Source organism: Pelobates fuscus, chromosome 6 (genome assembly GCF_036172605.1).
Source record: "Pelobates fuscus isolate aPelFus1 chromosome 6, aPelFus1.pri, whole genome shotgun sequence".
NCBI lineage: Eukaryota > Metazoa > Chordata > Amphibia > Anura > Pelobatidae > Pelobates > Pelobates fuscus.
In genome coordinates, this window is record NC_086322.1 from 200,980,595 (window position 1) to 201,004,244 (window position 23,650).

Sequence of the window (23,650 nt, forward strand, 5' to 3'; positions counted from 1 at the left end):
TCCATGCTGTTACCAATCAGAATCTTCTCATAGAGATGCACTGAGTCAATGCATCTCTATAGGGAGCGTTCAGCATCATGCAATCTTTGCAGGACCACATCTAGTCCCTATAGTGGCTTTCTGAGTGATAGTTGCTAAAGGTGGTGTTAGGCAGCAATGTAAACATTGCCTTTTTTGAGAAAAGGCAGTATTTGCATTGCTTAGCCTGCAGGGACAATCTTCTTACCCCAGAACTTATTGTAGTAATTCTGATGCCTTTAGTCTTTAATGGTGCCTTTAACGTTATATTTACTTTTCCCTTAAATTTAGCAAATGTCTTAAAAAATAAAACTCAATGTAGAAATTCTCGCTGCTATATTTACCTCTGTCCTAAACCTGGGTGCCTCCACCTCGGCCCCCTGTCAATCATCATCATTATTAATGTGATTTTCTGCCATTAAACATAGTTAGATAAGCAGAAACGATCTCCTCTTCATTTGCATTGTGTTCCCTGAAACGGAACTGTGATGCTAAATCTATAAATTTAAAGGAACCAACATCACATGAAAAAAGATTAACACAAGTTATAGGTGATTTTCAATCTTTTACTCAGTGTAATTTCTAGGGAAGAGCTGGTTCCTTTTTTTACGCATTGCTCACCCTTTGGTTTCTAGGATTCCTATCCAGCACATATAATAACTTGCTATGTGATAAGTCAATAAAAGACACATCACCAGGGTATGTAGGTACATTTATGTGCTCATGGTCATTATTCAGCTTAATTGATTCACAAAAGATCAGTTTGTACAATATTTCCAATTTACTGCTTCACAGAATATTTGCATGCTAACTGTATGCAAAATAAACAGCTGTATGCAAAAAGGAACATTGTGCATGATACAACAAAACAATTTTTATTAAACAATCTCACAGATAACTACTGTTTTGATATCGATTCTCTTCTAGTGTTTAGTGTCAGTCAAATCGCTGGCCACTTTCACTGTCACTTTCACTGGTGTTTTCTGACGTCTGACGACTATTGGATGATTGGCTGACATCTCTGTGTTTACCATTTTTTTTTCTGTGTCCGGAAGCATGTTTTTTTCTGGAGACTTTTGTCTTTTCAATGCTGGAGCTTTCAGCACTGTCCAATTCTTTTTTCTTATTCTTGGTATTTTTCGTCATGGTGTCTATCCTTCCTCTGGCTTTCTGATTATCTGTACTTTTCTCTACAGTAACAGGTGGGATTGCTGTAACTCCATAGGATTCATTGTAATTTGGAGTGTCTGCGAAGGCACTGCCTTCTGTAGGGTAATATTCTTCAAGCTCATCCCTTCTGTTAGTTATGTTTTCATCTCCGTAATAAGGTTCTATTGTGGGAGTAATAGCATTGGATTCCGGAAGTAACCCATATTGCTTTAATATGTCAGAAAATGTTAATCCACTGTGACTCTGTGAATAGTCTCCCTTGCCAAAATAGTCTTTAGGTTTCAGATCACCAATGTGTTTTTTTGTGGTATCAGTGTTTTCTTGAGTAGTATTCAGAAAATCTACAGAAGATGTTGTAGCAGTCTCCACTTCTGTATCCACTAAATTTACTGTATCATTGCCATTGAAACTTTCCATGTCATAAGGTTGATGATGCAAATTAGGTTTTTCTGTTCCATAAAATGTGGCTTTATACACATTATTCTCTGCATCAACCTAAGTGACAAACAAAATTTAAATCATTTTCAGTAGTTTTGCATTTAGAAGCAAATTAAATGGAAACGATAGTTCCAGGCTCTGCCTCCGCTCCTCCCCTGCAGATGTCAGCGCATGCGCATGCACATTAGTATTTCCCCAATAGGAAAGCATGTATAATGTTTTCCTATAGGGTTTTACATGACACTGGATGTCCCCCTCATGCATTGCGTGAGGACATATAGTGTCAGGCGACCAAAAGTCATAGAAACATAGAATGTGACGGCAGATAAGAACCATTCGGCCCATCTAGTCTGCCCAATTTTCTAAATACTTTCATTAGTCCCTGGCCCTTATCTTATAGTTAGGATAGCCTTATGCCTATCTCATGCAAGCTTTCACTGTGTTAACTTCTACCACTTCAGCTGGAAGGCTATTCCATGCATCTACTACCCTCTGAGTAAAGTAATACTTCCTGATATTGTTTTTAAACCTTTGCCTCTCTAATTTAAGACTATGTCCTCTTGTTGTGGTAGTTTTTCTTCTTTTAATTATAGTCTCCTCCTTTACTGTGTCGACCCAAAATTCTCTCTACTGCCTGTCTGGGAGAAAGCCACTAGAGGTGAAGTTAAAGGGACACTCCAGGCACCCAAACCACTTCTGCCCATTGGAGTGGTCTGGGTGCCAACTCCCACTACCCTTAACCCTGCAACTGTAAATATTGCAGTTTTCATAAACTGCAATATTTACCTTGCAGGGTTAACTCCTCCTCTAGTGGCTGTCTACTAGAAAAAAAAAAAAAACTCTACTAGACAGCCACTAGAGGGCACATGCGGGTTTATAGCACAGAGTTTCTGTGCTATAGCGTCGCTGGATGTCCTCACGCTATGTGAGGACCTCCAGCGTCGCTGAAATCCCCATAGGAAAGCATTGAAAGCATTTTCAATGCTTTCCTATGGGGAGGTTTAATGCGCGTGTGCGGCATTGCCGCGCATGCGCATGTGCATTAGTTCTCCCCCGTCGCCGGCCGTGCAATAGGTCTCCCCCGCCGGATGATGTCGGCGAGTGAGAAGCGTGGGCGGACCCTGAACATCGGCGCTGGATACAGGTAAGTCACTGAAGGGGTTTGTTTTCCTGGCACTGGAGAGTCCCTTTAACCCTGCAAAGTAATTATGGTCTGAGTGCCTATAGTGCCCCTGTAAATTATATTTTTTGTTTGTCTTAAAATGAATAGTCATTTAAAAAAAAATCTAATTTCATGCAGGTAATTTACACCTAACTAAGAAGAAAGTTAATCTATTCGTGCCCACTAATGCCTACCATATCACTAAATCGAACATGCCCAAGTAATTTAGCACTAAGCCCCATAACCACAATATGTCATACTGGTAGATAATATTTCTGGTGCTATATTTTTGACAAATATTGTTTTGACTACAGTTAGGGCTCTTTTACAGCACATCTCACTTCTGCATTATTAGTTGCAAATTGCAAATTTATCCAACTTTGGATGACAGTGATAGATGACCCACTGGGATGGGTTACAGGTCCTCTCAACATATTATTATGGTCAATGATTGGATGGATTTTAAACACAGAACAAATATCATAGCGTAACATGTACAAGAATAATGTACATATATTTGTAATTCATCTTTTACACTATAAGCAGCATGTCACAGCATTAAAGTTTGCGAAATAGCCAAAAAGGACACCCACTGCACCATAACCACCTGCTGCAGTGGTTAGAGTGCCATGGTGAGTATCATATACATAAGTACATATCATTTTAGTACGGTTTGACAACTTACTTGGGTCAAACCAGGCGCCCTTGGCCACAGCTCCTGCTACAAGTCTTTTCCTACAGGAGAATCAGATTAAAGGGAAACTCCAGTGCCAGAAAAACGATCCGTTTTTCTGGCACTGGAGGGTCCCTCTCCCTCCCACCCACCAATCCCCGGTTACTGAAGGGGTGAAAACCCCTTCAGTGACTTACCTGGGACAGCGGCGATGTCCCTCGCCGCTGTCTCCGCCTCCGCGACGCTCCTCCTAATGATTACGTCGGCCGGTGGGCGAGACTAATCTCGCTCACCGGCCGAGGAGACCTAATGCGCATGCGCGGAAATTCCGCGCATGCGCATTACGTCTCCCCATAGGAAAGCATTGAAAAATCATTTCAATGCTTTCCTATGGGGAATAGAGCGACGCTGGAGGTCCTCACACAGCGTGAGGACGTCCAGCGACGCTCTAGCACAGGAAACCTGTGCTAGAACCCAGGAAGTGACCTCTAATAGACAGCCACTAGAGGTGGAGTTAACCCTGCAATGTAAATATTGCAGTTTATGAAAAACTGCAATAATTACACTTGCAGGGTTAAGGGTAGTGGGAGTTGGCACCCAGACCACTCCAATGAGCAGAAGTGGTCTGGGTGCCTGGAGTGTCCCTTTAATTTACAGAACCATGCAGTGCCATGTAGGATCATCCTTATTGGCTGAGAGTGACAGCTGAGCACTCTTAGCCAATGAGTGCAGCCCTGAATGATCTGTGTTTTATTCTATAGAGACATCCAGCATCTCCAGCAAAAAACACGTGATTTGATATGGGCGCTAGGTGAAACCCAAGTAATTGTCAGACAGTACTAGTGATCTATTCATCAATTGTAAAATTAGTTCAGTGACCTATTTTTTAATTGGCATAAAATATATAACAAAATAAAATTAGTAAAATCCCTTAAAGGAACACTCCAAGCACCTTGGCAAGATCTCACAACCAGTTAAGTGCCACAGTAGTGGATGTAGTGTTTGTATGTACTAGATGAAATGTGTTTAGTGGATGCAGTGTCTGTAGTGGATGTAGTGTGTGTATTAGACGCAGTGTCTGTGTATAGTGAATGCAGAGTGTTTAAATTTGTGGTGGATGTAGTGTGTGTACTGTGAATACAGGATGTTTGTGTAGTGGATGCTGTGTGTACAGTTAATGCAGAGTGTATGTTAGTGTAGTGAATGCAGAGTGTGTGTCAGTATAGTGAATCCAGAGTGTGTGCATAGTTTAGTGAATGCAGAGTGTGTGTTAGTGTAATGAATGTAGTGTGTGAGTTAGTGTAGTGAATGCAGAATGTGTTAATGTGTAGTGAATGCAGAGAGTGTGTTAGTGTGTAGCGGATGCAGAGTGTGTGTTAGTGTAATATGTAGTGAATGCAGAGAGTGTGTTAGTGTGTAGCAGATGCAGAGTGTGTGTCAGTGTAGTGAATGCAGAGTGTGTTAATGTGTAGCGAAGGCAGAGTGTGTGTCAGTGTAGTGGATGCAGTGAGTGTGTTAGTGTGTAGTGTATGCAGAGTGTATGTTGTATTAGTGTATGCAGTGTGTGTTGTATTAGTGTATGCAGTATGTGTTAGTGAATGCAGTGTGTGTGTTGTGTTAGTGTATGCAGAGTGTGTGTTGTGTTAGTGTATGCAGTGTGTGTTGTGTTAGTGTATAGTGTGTGTGTGTTGTGTTAGTGTATGCGTTGTGTTAGTGTATGCAGTGTGTGTGTTGTGTTAGTGTATGCAGTGTGTGTTGTGTTAGTGTATGCAGTGTGTGTTGTGTTAGTGTATGCAGTGTGTGTTGTATTAGTGTATGCAGTGTGTGTGTGTGTGTGTTGTATTAATGTATGCAGTGTGTGTGTAAATGTGCAGACTAGGGGGGATGGGCATTTTCCCATTAATATTTTTAATTTTAGATTAAATTAAATTAAATGTTTCTCCCCCCTCCCTTCTTACCTTTGTCCAGGGAGGGGGAGATTCCATGATCCAAGGTGGTCCGGTGGCATGGGGGCCCCCGGCTCCCTGTTACCGCATAGGGGGTCCAGCACACTGCTTCTACTCTTCTCTTCTCCTCTCTTCCAATAACTCTCGCGAGACCCGCATAGCGTTGCCATGGTAACCGGGTCTCACGAGAGCTATTAGAAGAGAAGAGTAGACGCAGTGTGCTGGGCCGCCTCTGCGGTAACAGGGAGCCGGGGGCCCGCAGCTGCACACATAGATAGCGATATTCGCTATCTATGTGTGCAGAGAGGGAAAGTGGGGCCCAGGACTGCCAGAGCAGTTCGGGCCCCCCAGGACCGCCGGGCCCGTGACAACCATCATGGCGGCCCTGTATATGGCATTTCCAGGCTAGAGTCTGTGTATTGCTTTTTAGGGACCAATGGTTTAATGTTACCAGACTGTTTGTCAGTCTCTGCTTGAAAGAGAACAAAGCACTGGGGGTGGCTTTTAACAGGCAGAGTTGGCACACATGATGCCCCTATCAGAAATGTGCCTGTAGGCAAATGCTAACCCTGCCTAACAGAAAGTCTAGCCTTGATTCACCATGGTCTCCCAGGATTTACCTTTGGTGTTGGTCCTTTTTCAGGTTGAAACTCAAATAGAAACACTTTTAAACCATGCTTGGAATCTTGGCCCTGTAACACAAGCTGTAAATACAGCAAGGGAGGGAGAAATCATCTTAATTGATTAAACTGCAAAATCTAAAAAGTTAGGAAATTGGGTTAATAAGATGTGCCAAGAAGGTCAAACCTGGTCAAATAAACTATTTATTTTAACTGAACAGGAGGTATTCGCAATGCTCTCATTTGGTAGTTCATATATTTTACAAGTAAAATAATATTTAATAGTACAGTCTGCATGTGTGTGATGTAATTCCAGTAAAATACAAGTTTAGCAGGCTAAGATTGCCACAAGGCATATGTATGTATATGTGTTTGTAGTATCAGTTAGTTAATTACACGTAGCTAAGATACTGTTATCACTGTACTGACCAGGTGCAGGAATGTAAGAACTGGAATTACGCGTCCCTCTCCTTTGTATCAGATGAGCCACGTGGTTAGACCGGATGGATGAGTTTAGACTCTATTTATTAAATAGGTTAAGGGTATGTGTGGGTGTAGTTAATTGTGGGAGGAGCTACAGTGCTATATAAGGAATGTACTCTATGTATTCAGTACTCAGACTTTGCTGTATTTTGGTGACGCTAGTCCCTCTGAGTCCCGATCGGTGATCCAATAAAGAATCTCTTCCTTCCTGAAGAAACCTGTGTCCATCTCTCTGTGCTTGGCTTCCGTCAGTTTCTCCGGTATCATTTGGTGCATTGGCCGGGAAGCTCATCGTTCAACGGTAGCTGAGAGGCAGAGGCGTGAGACGGTCTATCTTTGCCCACGTTCTCTACGGCTGCACCCCTGAACTTCTGCGTGGACCTCCCTTCGTCTCGGCGCCACTGGTCTGTTGTCCAGGAGATCATCGGCCTCTACGTGAGAAGTGCTGGGGTGTCCCCGTCGATGAGTGTGAACTCAGGTTCAGGAACGAGGAGGTAAGACAACTGCTGTTTTAGACGGCAGGACCCACTAGGGGTATACCGATTGTGCGGTAGGCCCAAAGGGGTTTTGAATCTGTGTATCTGCCCCCTCTGTCGGAGGGAAGGAGCGAAGGCGCACCGCTCGATCGAACGCTCTTTAGTCAGACCGTTTGATTTGGTTAGTCAGGCGGGGTCCTGGTGTAAATAGCCCTAGCCGGACACCGGTGTCTTGTCTAGACTAGCGTTCTAGGGTGTATATTACGTTCGCTAGGTCGGAGGGACCGGGAGACTAAGCGGCGCCTGTGTAAATTCGGTTCGCTAGTTCTCATCCTATCTGGGCTAAGTGGGAAGGCGTGTAAATTTGGAACCCACTAGACTTTTGATAGTGCGACTAAGAGGCGCCTGTGTAAATTCGGTTCTCTAGCTCGCTATATATGTGGTGATTGGGCAGTGTGGCTAACCAAAACGGGTGTATATAGTTTTAGGTAGTCCATTCAAGGTACTGGCCAATAGTTTAGTTGGGAATTGTAAATGTGTTAACGATTGTTTAGTAAAGTGTATATCTTGTTAGATAGCGCGAGCTCAGCCGTCTAGCGAGAGTGTTAATAGTGTGTTGCTGTATTATAGTGCACGGTACCATAACCCTGTATATTTACTGACATTGTATAATAAGTACTAATCATTGTCGTCCATTGCATGTTTTAACACCATAACCACTAATAATTGTATTGTGACCTTAACTTGTGCTTTGACCTATGCTAACCGTGCTGTAACCGCTATTTGTAAAAGACGATGTTACTGGGTGTGTTATAGACGGGTAATTCGTATATAGAGAATTATAGCGTGGGTGACTGTGTAGTTACGCCAAAGGGCATAATATTGATTATATAGTGACTGGTGTAGCAGCTGTGTGTGTACGGGAATTCCCTGAGTGTTTATTGTTATTGTGTACGTTTCACTTGGTAACCGTACCACGTGGTGCTGTTGCCAGAGGAAACGGGTGTGACTGTTGAATAGTACGCGTGTATAGTATTCGTTGTCGACGACGTTCCATTGTTTAATATGGGTGCGTCGCAGTCAACGATTCCGGATCCCTTAGGATGTATGGTTAAGAATTTTAAAAAGGGATTCAAAGTTTGTGATTTTGGGGTTAAGATGTCCCCTGTACGTTTGGTCACTTTGTGCACTAGGGAGTGGCCTACTTTGGTTGCGGCATGGCCGCCACGTGGCAGTTTGGATCCAACTCTGGTACAGCGCTTACACGTGGCTGTATCAGGTAGGCCTGAACTTTACGGCCAGTTTCCTTATATTGACTGTTGGAGACAGGCCGTAAATGACTCGCCAAAATGGCTCCAGACATGCCACGAGGAGCAGTGTCGCCTCATGGTAGCTAGGACTTGCTCGTCCACTAGGACTGGTGTTAGGCCCATTTTGGACACGCCCCCTGAGTCCGAGATCCCTTTGCCGCCCCCTTACTTTCCGTTAAGAAGAAGTGACGCAAACGCAGGAAGTCCTGCACCCCTCCCCTCATTACCCTCATCCACTTCCGCTTCCTCCTCCAGTACAGGATCCACCCCCCCTCGTACTAAATCTCCCCTTCCGGAACCAGAATCCACCCCCATTAGAAACGAATATCCTGATTTGGCGCCACTTCAGACTTCCGGTCAAGCTTCATCTAGCTCGGCTCGAAGTGTTTTATTTACGACCTTTTCCCAAAACCGACCTCCCACATCCCCATACCCTATCTCTCCCCGACCGGAACCCATGACTGACGCCTCTCTACGTAGCCCCATCCAAACCCGACAGTTGACTGGTGCCCAACAATTAAAGCACTATCAGATGCCTCTTCGTCTGAATCCCGGGTCAGCTTATATCGATGCCGCAGGTCAAATGGCACACGCTGACCCAGTCTTCGTATATGTCCCATTTACCACAACCGATCTTTTAAACTGGAAGACCCATAATTCCTCGTATACTGAGAAACCACAAGCTATGACTGATCTGTTCACCTCAATAGTACAGACGCATAATCCGACATGGGCTGATTGCCAGCAGTTACTAATGACTTTATTTAACAATGAGGAAAGGACAAGAATAAATCAAGCAGCCATTAAAGCATTAGAGGATAGAGCCCGTGCTTTGAACCAAGCCAATCCAGCAGCATGGGCCGCGACACACTATCCCAACACCGATCCCGATTGGAACGTAAATGGTGCTGATATGGTTCAACTCAGAGCCTATAGAGACGCTATAATTGCTGGCATGAAAGCCGGAGGAAAGAAAGCCATTAACATGTCGAAGACAGTTGAGGTGATCCAGAAAAGCGATGAAGCGCCCAGTGTCTTTTATGACCGATTATTGGAGGCATACCGCTTGTATACCCCCTTTAATCCGGAAGACGCAGACAATTCCCGAATGGTTAACTCCGCCTTTGTCAGCCAAGCATACGGAGATATTAAGCGCAAGCTACAAAAGTTAGAAGGGTTTGCAGGTATGTCCATCACCCAACTAATGGAGGTAGCAAATAAGGTCTATATGAACAGGGATACAGAAAGTAAGAAAGAGGAAGAGCGCAAGATGCGTAAAAAGGCTGATATGCTAGCGGTAGCGATCGCAGGCGTAGATAAACGGGGCCCAGATAGAGGCAATAATAGATGGAGTAGGGAGCCTTTGAGTAGGGATCAATGCGCGTATTGCAAGGAAGAAGGGCATTGGAGGAACGAATGTCCGCAAAGAGAGCAGTACGAGAGAGACCAACCCAGGGCAGGCTACGGAAACTTTAGAGGTAGAGCGAGAGGTAGAGGAGGCCCCGGAGGGAGTAATGGTTATAGAGGGAGTAATGGGAACAGAGGAAGTGTTAGGGAAGACAGGTATATTCCAGCAGCGCAAAGGTCCCGCGATAGAGAAGGTAGGGACTTTGTAGGATTGGCTGACACTGTCATGGAGGACTATTGATACCGACCGGGCTCCATCCCCCTTGGTCGAGCGGAGCCTATGGTCGATGTATCAATAGGGGGGAAAAGGAGTGCGTTCATGATCGACACTGGTGCTGAACATTCAGTGGTGACTAATCTAGTTGCTCCTCCATCTGGAAGGACTATTACTGTGATAGGAGCAACTGGAAGAAGTGCTGAAAAACCGGTTCTTAAAAGTCGACTCTGTACATTGGGAGGCCACGTAGTAAAACACCAATTCCTTTATATGCCTGAATGTCCAGTCCAATTGCTGGGACGTGATATGCTATCAAAATTACAAGCGCAGATTACGTTCCTACCAAATGGAACAACATCCTTAAAGTTTAATGGACCTTCAGGTATTATGACTTTATCCGTACCAAAGGAAGAAGAGTGGCGACTTTATACAGTGTTGACTAGCCAAAACCCTAGGAGTGATGAGACATTGTTTAACATACCAGGAGTTTGGGCAGAGAACAACCCACCAGGACTGGCCCGCAATATTCCACCAATAAAAATTGAACTGAAACATGGGGTTTATCCAGTGAGCCTAAGACAATATCACATTCCGCAGAAGGCTAAGAAGAACATCCAATCCTATCTGGATAAGTTCATACGGTATGGTATCCTAAAATTCTGTACTTCCCCCTGGAACACCCCATTGCTGCCTGTTCAAAAGCCCGGTACAGATGAGTATCGACCTGTACAGGACTTAAGAGCAGTCAATGATGCGGTTGTTAGCATACATCCAGTTGTACCCAATCCATATAACCTGCTTGCTTTAATTCCGGGCGGGGCTACTTACTTCACAGTCTTAGATCTCAAAGATGCCTTCTTTTGCCTCCGAATTGCCGCAGAAAGCCAATGTATTTTCGCTTTCCAATGGGAGAACGCTGTAACGGGCTCAAAACGCCAAATGACTTGGACAAGACTGCCCCAAGGGTTTAAAAATTCACCTACCCTATTTGGTTCAGCTCTAAGTCAAGATCTACTGGATTTCGAGTCTATCCCAGGAGAATGTGTATTGTTACAATATGTAGATGACTTGTTGATAGCAGCAGTTACAAAAGAAAAATGTCAGCAAGCAACGCACGATCTACTACATATTCTCTGGAAGGCAGGATACAAGGTGTCCAGGAAGAAGGCTCAGTTGTGTTTGCCAACTGTCAAGTATCTGGGATTCCATATCTCTGAAGGTCAAAGGATTATGGGGCCAGAGAGAAAAGAAGCTGTCTGCCAAATACCAATACCCAAGAATAGAAGACAAGTGCGAGAATTCTTGGGGGCAGCAGGCTTCTGTAGGATATGGATTCCCAGCTATGCGATACTGGCAAAACCTCTGTACGCAGCCATCAAAGGTACAGAGCACGACCCCTTCTTATGGACCCAAGAACAGCAAACGGCATTTGAAGATGTGAAGAAGGCTTTGATGAGTGCCCCAGCATTAGGTCTACCTGATCACACACGACCATTCTACTTATATGTACACGAGCAAAGAAGAATGGCTGTGGGAGTATTGACACAGTACTTGGGATCATGGCAAAGACCTGTTGCCTACATGTCTAAGCAACTGGATGCAGTGGCCAGCGGACTTCCACCTTGTCTAAGAGCCGTAGCTGCAGCCGCCCTGCTAGTAGCTGAAGCCGATAAACTCACTCTGGGTCAAGAACTTTATGTACGAGTCCCACATGCAGTACAGACGTTGTTGGATTACAAAGGAAATCATTGGTTTAGTAACAGCCGTATGACCAAGTATCAAGCAATGTTGTGTGAAAACCCAAGAGTGCATTTAGAGACTGTAAACACCTTAAATCCAGCTACCCTTTTGCCGCAACCTACTGAAAGTCAACATGATTGTTTGGAAGTAATGGATGAAGTATTTTCAAGTAGACCAGATCTTCGTGATTTTCCCATCCAGAACCCCGATGTTCAATATTACACCGACGGCAGTAGTTATGTGAAAGAAGGGATCCGCTATGCAGGATATGCAGTGACAACAATAGACAAGGTGATAGAAGCTCGGCCACTGGCGAAAGGAACATCAGCACAAAAGGCAGAATTAATAGCACTAACACGAGCGTTACAATTGGCTGAAGGTTTAAGAGTAAATATCTATACGGACTCTAAGTATGCGTTTTTAACCACTCATGCCCACGGAGCTTTGTATAAAGAAAGAGGACTACTGAATTCAGAAGGCAAAGAAATCAAGTACGCAGCTGAAATCCTACAACTATTGGAAGCAGTGTGGGAGCCGAAAGAAGTCGGTATCATACATTGTCGAGCGCATCTGAGAGGAGATGGTGATGTAACCAAGGGAAATCGGATGGCAGATAGTGCAGCTAAGCGTGCTGCTGAATCAGGAAGACAGGAGTATGTGGGGCATATAGCTGCTCTTATACCAACTCCACTGTCCCAATGGACTCCAGTTTATACAGCTCAAGAAGAGGAGTGGTTAAAGACTGAACCGGGAAAGTATTTGGAGAACAAGTGGTATCAGCTAGAAGATGGAAGAATAGTCATACCAGCATCACTAGCGGTAGAAATTGTCCAAAATTATCACAACGGGACACATTCTGGGAGAGACAGTACTGAAGAATCTCTCAGGAAACATCTCTACATACCAAGATTGTCCAACTTGACTCAGGCCATTGTACGCAGATGTGTAACGTGTGCTAAGAATAATGCAAGACAAGGACCAGTAAAGCCACCAGGAGTCCAGTTTATGGGGGGACTCCCCATGTCCGATCTACAAATAGACTTTACAGTAATGCCTAAATCGGGTGGACATCGTTACCTGTTGGTAATTGTGTGCACCTATTCAGGCTGGGTAGAAGCATGTCCTACTCGTACAGAGAAAGCAGGAGAAGTTGTAAGATTCCTGCTACGAGAAATAATACCCCGATATGGACTACCCTGTTCTATAGGATCGGACAATGGTCCAGCTTTTGTTCATCAGTGCCTACAACAACTGACTCATATGCTTGGTATAAAGTGGAGGCTTCATACTGCATATAGACCCCAGAGTTCTGGTAAGGTAGAGAGAATGAATAGAACTATAAAGAACCAGTTGGCTAAAATGTGTCAGGAAACCCAACTTAAGTGGAACGTTCTCTTACCCATAGCTTTATTGCGAATCCGCAGTACCCCTACCAGAAGGATGGGCCTCTCTCCTTTTGAAATCATGTATGGGCGACCACCTCCCGTACTTGGTAACTTAAGGGGGGACTTGAGTCAGTTGGGAGAAGGAATTACCCGGCAGCAGGTTGTAGAGTTGGGTAAGACTATGGAGGAGGTACAGAAATGGGTACAAGATAGATTACCTGTGAATATTTATCCCCCTGTTCATAGTTATCATCCAGGAGACCAAGTGTGGATTAAAGAGTGGAATAATGTACCGTTAGGGCCCAAGTGGAGAGGTCCTTATGTTGTTCTTTTGTCTACCCCTACAGCGATAAAAGTAGCCGAAGTAACTCCGTGGATACATCACTCCAGGGTTAAACCAGCAGCAGTCGATTCTTGGCAAATTACAGCAGATCCAGAGAATCCCTGCAAGATCCGGTTGAAACGCACTACTCAGTCGGAGTAACGAGGAATTATTGTGGATTACAAATTTTATTGTTACAGGTGTGAGTGAGAAGGCCATAATAAAGCCTGTCCGCTTACCAACACATAGTGTATAAGCCAGGAAAGTCTCGAAGGGACACCTGTGAAGACGAGCAGAACTCCATTCCCTGCAGCCCTCACATCCTGGAAGCTGAGGTTCCATCGCACGGACGAAGACTGAGGATGACGGCGAAAGATGTGCTTTTGATTGTGTTTATTTATATGTGTTTTTATATTCAGGAAGGTAGAGGTACCGACACTCCTAGCTGTGAGGTATGCATTAAGACTACGAGAACAGGTAACCATATTTCCCAAACCCTAATTTGGCATTCACAATACGAATGTAAAGGAGAGGTATCAAGATGTAGATACCTAAATATAGACTATAGTGTGTGCCATTTAGGAGTAGGAGAACCTAAGTGCTTCAGTCCAGAGTATCAACCTCGTACAATTTGGTTGACTCTCAGGAATGGAGATCCTCAGGGGACCCTAATTAATAAGACGGTGTTAGAATCCGTACATTCTTCGGGTGTTCTGCTATTTGATGCATGTAAGGCGATATCAAGTGGTAGAAAACCGTGGAATGTATGTGGGGATCTTAGATGGGAGAGGACGTATGGGTCTAATGATAAATATATTTGTCCCAGTAGTAAAAATAAATATGTGAGTCCTAGATGCCCAAATAAAGACTATAACTTTTGTCCATATTGGTCTTGTGTGGGGTGGGCGACTTGGGGACAGACAGTAGATAAAGACATGATAGTGACTAAGTTGCCGACTAGCCCTTATTGTAAGTCTATGGAATGCAACCCAGTCCATATACTTATTAATAACCCCGACAAGTTCCTAGATAAGTATGGAAATTTATTTGGGTTTCAGATATACGGGACGGGTTTAGATCCTGGGACATTATTGTTTATAGGAATAGAGACTGATACGGTATCCTCCCAGACTCATCAAGTATACCATTCCTTTTATGAAGAGATGAGTATAGATAATAAGATCCCCCATAACGCTAAAAACCTGTTCATTGACCTAGCTGAAAGTATTGCCGGTAGTCTTAATGTTACCAACTGCTATGTGTGTGGAGGTACTAACATGGGAGACCAATGGCCTTGGGAAGCAAAGGAGGTAATGTCCGGTTCTGAGGCAGTTGACCAACTAATATCTACACAAGCCGATTATCATTTGAGTGTTAGAGGTAAATCTGAGTGGAGATTAAAGACCTCCATCATAGGTTATGTTTGCATAGCAAGGAAAGGAATAATGTATAATACTTCTGTAGGAGAATTAACTTGTCTAGGGCAAAAAGCTTATGATGATGATACTAAAAATACAACTTGGTGGTCGGCTTCAAATGTCTCAGAACCATCTAACCCGTTTGCTAGATATGCCAGTTTAAAGGATGTGTGGTTTGATTTATCCATCACATCTACCTGGAGAGCCCCAGCAAATTTGTACTGGATCTGTGGTAAGAAAGCCTATTCGGAGTTGCCACAGGACTGGGAAGGGGCATGTGTGTTGGGTATGCTCAAACCATCCTTCTTCTTGTTACCGATTGAAACAGGTGAGACTTTAGGTGTTAAAGTGTATGATGTGAATCATAGGAAGAAAAGGGGACCCTTAGAGATAGGCACCTGGGAAGATAATGAATGGCCTCCCCAGCGTATCATAGATTATTATGGGCCAGCCACGTGGGCAGAAGATGGTACCTTTGGTTATAGAACCCCTATTTATATGCTCAACCGTATTATAAGATTACAGGCGGTGGTTGAGATTATTACTAATGAGACCTCACAAGCACTCAATCTTCTAGCGAAGCATAATACCAGGATGAGGACAGCAGTGTACCAAAATAGATTAGCCTTGGATTACCTTTTGGCAGTAGAGGGAGGTGTATGTGGGAAGTTTAACCTGAGCAATTGCTGTCTTCAAATAGATGACGAAGGGCAAGCAATAGCTGAGCTTACTAGCCATATGGTTAAACTAGTGCATGTGCCTACTCAGGTATGGAAAGGGTACAATCCAAGTAGTTGGTTTGGTAGCTGGTATGAGTGGTTTGGAGGGCTTAAGGCAGTGGTAGGTGGAGTCCTACTGATTTTACTGTTGTGTCTACTCCTACCGTGTCTTATACCCTTAGTAGTTAGGTCTGTGCAAAGCCTGATAGGAAGTATAGCAGAGAGGAAGGCTGCTGCACAGATAATGGCGATATATAAGTATAAGGCTCTAGATCAAGGAGAACCAATGCAGGAAGATGAGTGTTAAAAGATTCACATCATAAGATAAGTCTGGTCTGGTTCATGGTAACCTGAGGTATATGCAAACCAAGGTTAAGTGATGCCTCAAGTAATTGTGAAATATCAGAGGCATCAAAGGGGGGAATGTGATGTAATTCCAGTAAAATACAAGTTTAGCAGGCTAAGATTGCCACAAGGCATATGTATGTATATGTGTTTGTAGTATCAGTTAGTTAATTACACGTAGCTAAGATACTGTTATCACTGTACTGACCAGGTGCAGGAATGTAAGAACTGGAATTACGCGTCCCTCTCCTTTGTATCAGATGAGCCACGTGGTTAGACCGGATGGATGAGTTTAGACTCTATTTATTAAATAGGTTAAGGGTATGTGTGGGTGTAGTTAATTGTGGGAGGAGCTACAGTGCTATATAAGGAATGTACTCTATGTATTCAGTACTCAGACTTTGCTGTATTTTGGTGACGCTAGTCCCTCTGAGTCCCGATCGGTGATCCAATAAAGAATCTCTTCCTTCCTGAAGAAACCTGTGTCCATCTCTCTGTGCTTGGCTTCCGTCAGTTTCTCCGGTATCATGTGTTTTGGTATTTACTAAGACACTAAGCTTGAAATAATATTTATATCAGAGAGTTCTTGTTCATGTTTAGATTATTGGGCTCCTGGTTTTAAAATAAAAAAAAAAAAAAGTCAAGTAAGACATTATGCAAAAACAGAAGGAAAAAAAGCAACAAAAAACAAACAAACAACAAAACATTCCTGACATCAGCTTTTCCCAAGATGGGTATTGTCCTCCACAGTGGCACATTTGCTTTCATACTGAGAGGCCAGCCCATTGGCTCTCATAGTTAGATAGCTGAAAAGAGACTTGCGTCCATCAAGTTCAGCCTTCCTCACACCTGTTTTTTGCTGTTGATCCAAAAGGCAAAAAAAAAAACAAAAAAAAAACAAAACCCCAGTTTGAAGCACAATTTTGCAGCAAGCTAGGACAAAAAATTCCTTCTTGACCCCAGAATGGCAGTCAGATTTATCCTTGAATCAAGCAGTTATTACCCTACATTGAAAGATTATCTCTCAAGAGGGTGAGCAAAAACAGTGCTGCATACTTTGTATGTATGTATATATATATATAAGCATCACCTCAAAAAGTTTAAAAAGTGTTGGAATGAATAGCAATAAATATAACAGTCAGTTAAGTGACTATTTTGTTAACATGATCATGCAAATAAGGAACGTACTTATTGAAGTGTGTTAGTGGTAGTAGAAATCATGTAGATGGGATGAAACAAGAGTGATGTATAAAAGGTGGATTTGAAAAGAATGCCATGAGGACCATGATGTGTGCATGTTTTCTGATATATATATATAGTGTCTTTACAGTATCACACTAGGAGCTTGTCTCCCCTTTTGCTTTATTCTCCTCTCTGAAGTCCTTCTGAATTAAAGAGGTTTTGGTATTACCTAAGATACCAATGCTGTTAGTATTTGATCCTCTACCTATTTGGCTCTGTCCCATGTGAGTGGCATCCATTCTATGTATCACTCGGGCTTTTGTTTTAATACACTTTATTATATTTCCTTTATCCTAGTTTATATCACCTTTTCTCTTATTATAAGGATAAGTGTATACTTATATATAGCATTGCACTGGGTTTACTTGAGTGGAAACATACCACTTAGTTAACTTTGTCTCTTAAAAAAAAAAAAAAAAAAAAAATCACCTTACTTGACCGCACAAAACATTCACAAAGTGCAATAACACTGAAAGTGAAGACTTCCACTATTTGAGAAAGTGCCTCTAGTGGCTATCTGATTATCAGCATAGGGGAATTCTTAAATTTGTCAAAGTGCAGGAACAAGGTCTTAGTGCCCAAACCACTCCATTAAGATGTAGTGGTTTTGATGCTTAGAGTGTCAGAGTTTTGGTGAATAATTCAGGCCTTGATTTAATATTTCCGTATAAACGTTTTTAATTATTTTAAGACACATTTTAATAGCAAAACTTATACCATATATATAAAAAAATATATAATTATATTAAGAAAAATTAAAATTTTACAAAATTAAAATTTTCTTCATAGTAGTAAATAATTTTAAAAGATTATCCAAAAATATGGAATAATTTCAAAAACATATACAACAGTTTAAATTGAGGCCTATAATACTTGTAACAACAGTATGCAGTCAAATCTTTCTTTCTATAGGGACATTGCTAGGGGGGCTGACCTGGGTTGGAACCCCTGAGTGGGATCTTGAAAAGCCCCAGGATTGACTTTGGCACTCTTTCTTTCACTGGCAGTAATACCGAGAGAGGTAATAACACCTCAATTCACAACATTTGTGACAGTTCCACTATAATGGCCTAAATTTGGAATTAATTATACAGAACAGTGTGAAGGTATTGCTGCACGTTTTGGTTAATACCGCGAGATTGGGGTTAATACAGCACGTTGTAGGGTTAATACAGGAGGTGCGTAATTCATAAATATACAGTAGGTATAAACAATACTCTGAATTAAATTGGTGTCCTAATTAATGTACCACCTTAGGGTATAGGGTTGGAGGCACTTTTTTGTAACTTTTATCACTAGTCCAGAAATTTTTAAAAAGGAGTGGGATGGTCAGAAGGATGGGTATACAGACACATTCACATAGAAAACAAGAATACACACCTGTGGTTCTGGTGCACAACAGGTCCTTTTGCTATCATCAACAGTGGAAGTTTGGGTCTATAAATAAAAATATTAGCGTAATGTATTTATTTTATTAAAAAAAGTTATAAAATGCAATGGAAACATTTTGCATACTGCTGATAAAATTCTCAACTTGTGTCTTTAGAACTGATTTCATAATACATTTGAGCACAATTTTAATAATTAATTTGGCGATGTTTTACCTGCAAAAGCTGAATTCTAGAAGCATCACCTCAACAAGTTTAAAACGTGTTGGAATGAATAGCAATAAATAGGAAATATGACAGTCAGTTAAGTGACTATTTTGTTAACATGATCATGCAAATAAGGAACGTACTTATTGAAGTGTGTTAGTGGTAGTAGAAATCATGTAGATGGGATGAAACAAGAGTGATGTATGAAAGGTGGATTTAAAAAGTATGCCGTGAGGACCACGATGTGTGCATGTTTTCTGATAATAGAGATTTGGGATAGAATGCATACCATGTGCTTTAAACTTTATCTAGGGAATGACAAACAGTAATAATCATAAATAACAATGGTATTTAATGTAAAATGAGTTATTCTTCATACTTACTGGGAGAGCATATGTTTCTGAAATGAGCCAAATGCAGACAAGTACTAACTTCATCTTTAGCAATTGTAACTTGAAGTGGTTAAACCGACCTGGAAAAGTAACATTTTTACTATTAGGTGATGGCATTGACAAAATAGGACTGATCTGGTAGGATTTATCACAAGGACAGCGTGCAGGGTTATTCCCAGAGCTCCAAACTATGACTGTAAAAGCTCCTTCTGGCCTGGACAGGGCAGAGCACTCTAGGTTATCTGCACTCACAGCATTAAGGCGGCACAGGGCCAGTCAAATAAATCTTTTGATCACCCACGTTGCCAAGCAGGCAGGGTTTACTTTGTGAGCCTTATTTTTATAATGCAGTTATCAATTTACCACAGTTAACCATTTCGTGAAAAAACAACGTAGAAAATACATTTTATCCAAACACTAAACAATAAGTCTCATCACCCTCTACACAAGTGCAAGGTAACAGCAGTCGGCCATAACCCTGAGGGTTGTGTCAATGTTTGAGGTATATGTAAACAGATATATAGATAGCGATAAATTAACTGCTTCCTACCACAAGCATTGAATTACAGAAGTATATAAAACATTAGCAATCAATATCTACTTACTCATCTAGGCTGGGGAAGCCACTGCTAAATTACCTTATGACTACATATGACATAATCATGTGAAAAATTAATATGGCATGTTTTGGGGGCAAAATGAATTCCTTGACACCAGTTTATTTCTGATAACTATTTCTTAACAATAAATCAAAATGTACCTCCCGTCTATTGTATACTATTACAAGGAGAACTTTGGATATTAGATGGTATTCACTGACCTATTCTGTGTGGTTGTGTATATGTATATATACATAGGTGCTGCTATCACGGTCTTCATTGACCAAACAGTTTCCTATGTACTACTATTGATTGTAACAAACAATAGTATTGATACACAATTCATCTCAGCCTGACGGTGCAATCCCACCTCTTTAGCCGAGATACCTATTAAGTCTTACAGACTGTGGATATTTAGTTCTAGAGGAATTTGGTGTATGTGACATCTGACTTAAATCCATACTGTACTATATATTGTACTCTATACTCTAATTACAATTCAGATATCACTGCCATTCCCAGCACCTGTGGACAATATCCATATTGCATTTACTCAGCTTTTAATTCACTTGTATTTTCACGAGTGTGTCACTATCACTTCACTGTGTTTTTCTGTGTTGTCCGTAAGCGGCCAAATAAAGGTTATACCGTACATTTATTCAATTTTTATAGAGATATCTTTTAGTGAAACAGGGGTCCAATTTTTTCCAACTGTAATGGAACACCCAGTTTCACTTTAGTCTTTTTTCGTTTAACACATATGGGGTTCATGCCCTTCTGATATCTCTGTAACCCATTGGGAATTTTTTCGAGATAGACTTGCTCCATCTTGAATATTTCCTTTCTTGTTCCTATATTTCTTAACAATGTTTGGGGTCTACTTTTAAACAGAAATCTTAATATTTGTATTAATTCAAATATAGAAAAAAAAAAAAAATTCTTGCATTGTGGCACGAGGGTAAGTGGAGCCTTGCTGTCTAATGCTGACATTACTTTATACAATAATTTAAGGTTATTCTCTAAACTGTAAATTGTCAGGAATTTACCGAAAGAATTAAACATTTACGACCTAAATAGACGGGCTGGAAACATAACTAACTTGGAGATATTTTTTTCCAATTTAGCTATTTTAGTCTTTAATCTGTATTTTCCTTGTGAATTTCCTACAATTCATAGTTTAGTGAATAACTCTGCTCACTTAGCAAGTCATGCCATATTTTTTGTGGAAGTATAGTTTTTAATTTTATTACATAACTAGATAGCAGTGATATTAATTTTACTTTTGCTATGCCCATTTATATTATTAGTTTTTAAATAAAATAATAAACAGTTGTTTTTATTATGTTAAAATATAGTATTAATTATATCAGACAAATGTGCAAACCCATAAATTATTTTATCCTGATCACAACATAGAGGGATCCAAACATGACTTACTGTTGTTGAACTACAATTCACATAATTCTCTGTCTGCTAGTGACACAGATTAGTTGACTGTTTAAAAATATATATAATATATGCACTGCTGTTGGCCTTACTCGTAACAATACTTGGCCTCAGTAATCAGTAAAGTGCTAAGCACACATGTTAGGCATATATAAATAATATATAAGTACACATATGTAAATATATGAAATGTAGTCCAACAACAGATACAGTACCACGTTTGGACATCCCTACTGTTCCAAGTTAGAAACAGGTTCACATTAAGCAGACAATGAGCTGGTCAGATGCATGCTGGTAAACGTAATGTTCTAAGCACAAGAGGAAGTCAATCTAAGCACTGATATATCATAGATATAAAATATTATACAATGCATAGCTAGTTTTGTATATTCTTTAATGTGACTTAGTTCTGTGATGTTTTCAATGAAGATTTACTTGAAATTATAGATTACATATACGTAACAAAACATATAACATGCTGCAAACTAATATTAAATAAATAGAAAATGAAAAATAATGTTACCTTGTATTAAGAGTTTCTTTTCTCCCAACAACATTCTACGGTACATAGACTAAAAGTCTATTATATCGGAAATATAAAGTTAGGGGCAGCCAATCAGTTTTTTTTCCATTCAGAAGACTATGACAACAGCTCCCAGAAATCACATTGGAATTATTTTCAAATTAAATTGCTTTGTGGTGAAAACAATTGAGCATTTTACTGTCACATACATCTTGCAAAACATTACGTCTTAACACAAAACATAATTACTAGAACATTTTGAACTAATAATGAAGGGGACTTACATTGTAAGTCTTTTGGGGACATTGCACAAGAAAATAAGTCGAAAACTACAATACACGTCAACCGCAGTTTAGAAATAAATGAATACTTGTGGTTTGCCAAAGTAGTGGGTAGAAAAAGCAATCATTTTCTGTCTATCATTAGGGTGGGCCATAAACATACTTTTAGCCCAATCAAACATGTAATTAATGGTTGCTTGTTTATCATACTGTATGTTTCATTTATAAGTTTCCAAATTCACTTTGTACGAAAGTTAGTTGTTTTGAAACACAAAGCTCTATTCACTAAAGGGTGAACTGAAAACCAAATTTGCAGCTTGGCAAAACATTTTTATGGAACTTGGCTATTTGGCAAAAATGTAGTAAATTTGATTTTCATACTGTCAAATTAAGCACATTTAGAGAGTTCTGTTTCAGAGACTCTGAAAATGACAGTTTTTGTGATTACCATTATTTCTGGAGCACCAACATATTTAGGATCTATGTACACATACATCCAACTTGTGCACTGAACTTTCTTAAAGCTGTGATACAATTACTAATAAATACCTCCAACTTTTAGAGGTATCTGATCGGGATGGAGATGGGCGGACCTGGGGTAGGTGTGCCAGTTATGCAACATGGGTCACTGCTGTCTGAAAGACAGTTTTGGGGGGCTACTTAAATTGGGACAGTGTGGAGGTCTGCTATTAGGTTGGCACAAGTGTCACATGTGCCTATTGTAATCCTAATTGAAAGAAGTGCCTTAAGGAACACTCCTTAATTCCCAATTTCATTACAAGACACAGAGACTCCTATTATGCTTATTCTCCTTCTTTACTTAAATAACAGCAAAGAAATAAAAAACAGAAAAGAGGTAAAATTAACATATAATGGCATCAACTAATCAGATCCCATGACAGATTATAAAAGGTGCCATGAACACTCCAAAGTTCTCTTTTTTGCTGCTCCTTGTCAAAAACAGATTAGTACAATGTTTAAATTTTATTTTATATATAATATTGTATTTATTTAATTTTTGATTATATATTTAAATTTGTCATCCATTTTCTGTTTATTAAGGATTTAGTATGATTTTTTCTTATTCATTTATTTCCTGTTTGTAGGATTGTGGTTTATTTTGTGCTCCGGTTAACCCCCTCCCCCTTCGACTAGAAAATTCATTTTATACATCCTTACTTCGTTTCTGTGTCATTTCATGTATTTTGCTCTGTGGCGCACAACCGTTAGTGCCAGATCCATCCTCCGTTTTAGGGTTTGAAGTTTCCTCAGTTTGAATACAGCGATACCAGAGTACAGGAGACAGAAAATGCCAGACAGAAGGTAGGGTGGGGACTTTTAACAGGCAGAGTAGGCACGCTAGTGAGGCACATAAATGTGGGTAACTGCCTGCCCTGTCTAATGGAAAATCTGGCCCTGGAAACATAGCGGTTCTTTGCCTGGCATGATACCTGTCCCACGTAGTGCCATGCTATCATGGAAGTAACATCACTTTAATTTTTCCATGCACACAAGACATTTCCCAATCATTCCTCGCCTACTGTCATCTGTTTATGACATCATTTATGGCACAAAATCCTTCCATTTCTTTCCTTTCATATTGTCTATGCGGCACTTTTTGGTGATGTGTACACACTTATGATATTATTATTATTATTATATTATTTATAGAGCGCCGTCAAATTCCGCAGCGCTTTACAATGGGTGGACGAACAGACATGTA

The 23,650-nt window shown here is 40.9% G+C and overlaps 1 protein-coding gene across 2 annotated transcripts; it reads right to left on the reverse strand.

Annotated features, from left to right (window-relative positions):
* Positions 1-713: 713 nt before the first annotated feature.
* LOC134615572 (uncharacterized) lies at positions 714-21,706 on the reverse strand. 2 transcript variants are annotated; one of them, XM_063460118.1, is made up of 5 exons: positions 21,647-21,706; positions 19,070-19,158; positions 18,472-18,528; positions 6,028-6,111; positions 714-1,683 (listed from the first exon to the last, which is right to left on the reverse strand). In XM_063460118.1, the coding sequence occupies exons 1-5, from the start codon at positions 21,690-21,692 to the stop codon at positions 955-957; spliced, it is 1,005 nt and encodes a 334-aa protein (XP_063316188.1). In that variant the 5' UTR covers positions 21,693-21,706; the 3' UTR covers positions 714-954. The 2 variants fall into 2 exon arrangements, with proteins under 2 accessions (XP_063316188.1, XP_063281360.1); XM_063425290.1 differs by lacking the exon at positions 6,028-6,111.
* Positions 21,707-23,650: the final 1,944 nt, after the last annotated feature.

Bases quoted from the DNA above. Each gene is read 5' to 3' on its own strand.
- LOC134615572 (XM_063460118.1), bottom strand. From the start codon at position 21,692: ATGTACCGTAGAATGTTGTTGGGAGAAAAGAAACTCTTAATACAAG. The intron at 18,529-19,069 runs GTAAGTATGAAG...TTTTATTTATAG, and splicing joins CAGAAACATATGCTCTCCCA to ACCCAAACTTCCACTGTTGA. The intron at 6,112-18,471 runs GTGTGTATTCTT...CTGTATTTACAG, and splicing joins GTTGTGCACCAGAACCACAG to CTTGTGTTACAGGGCCAAGA.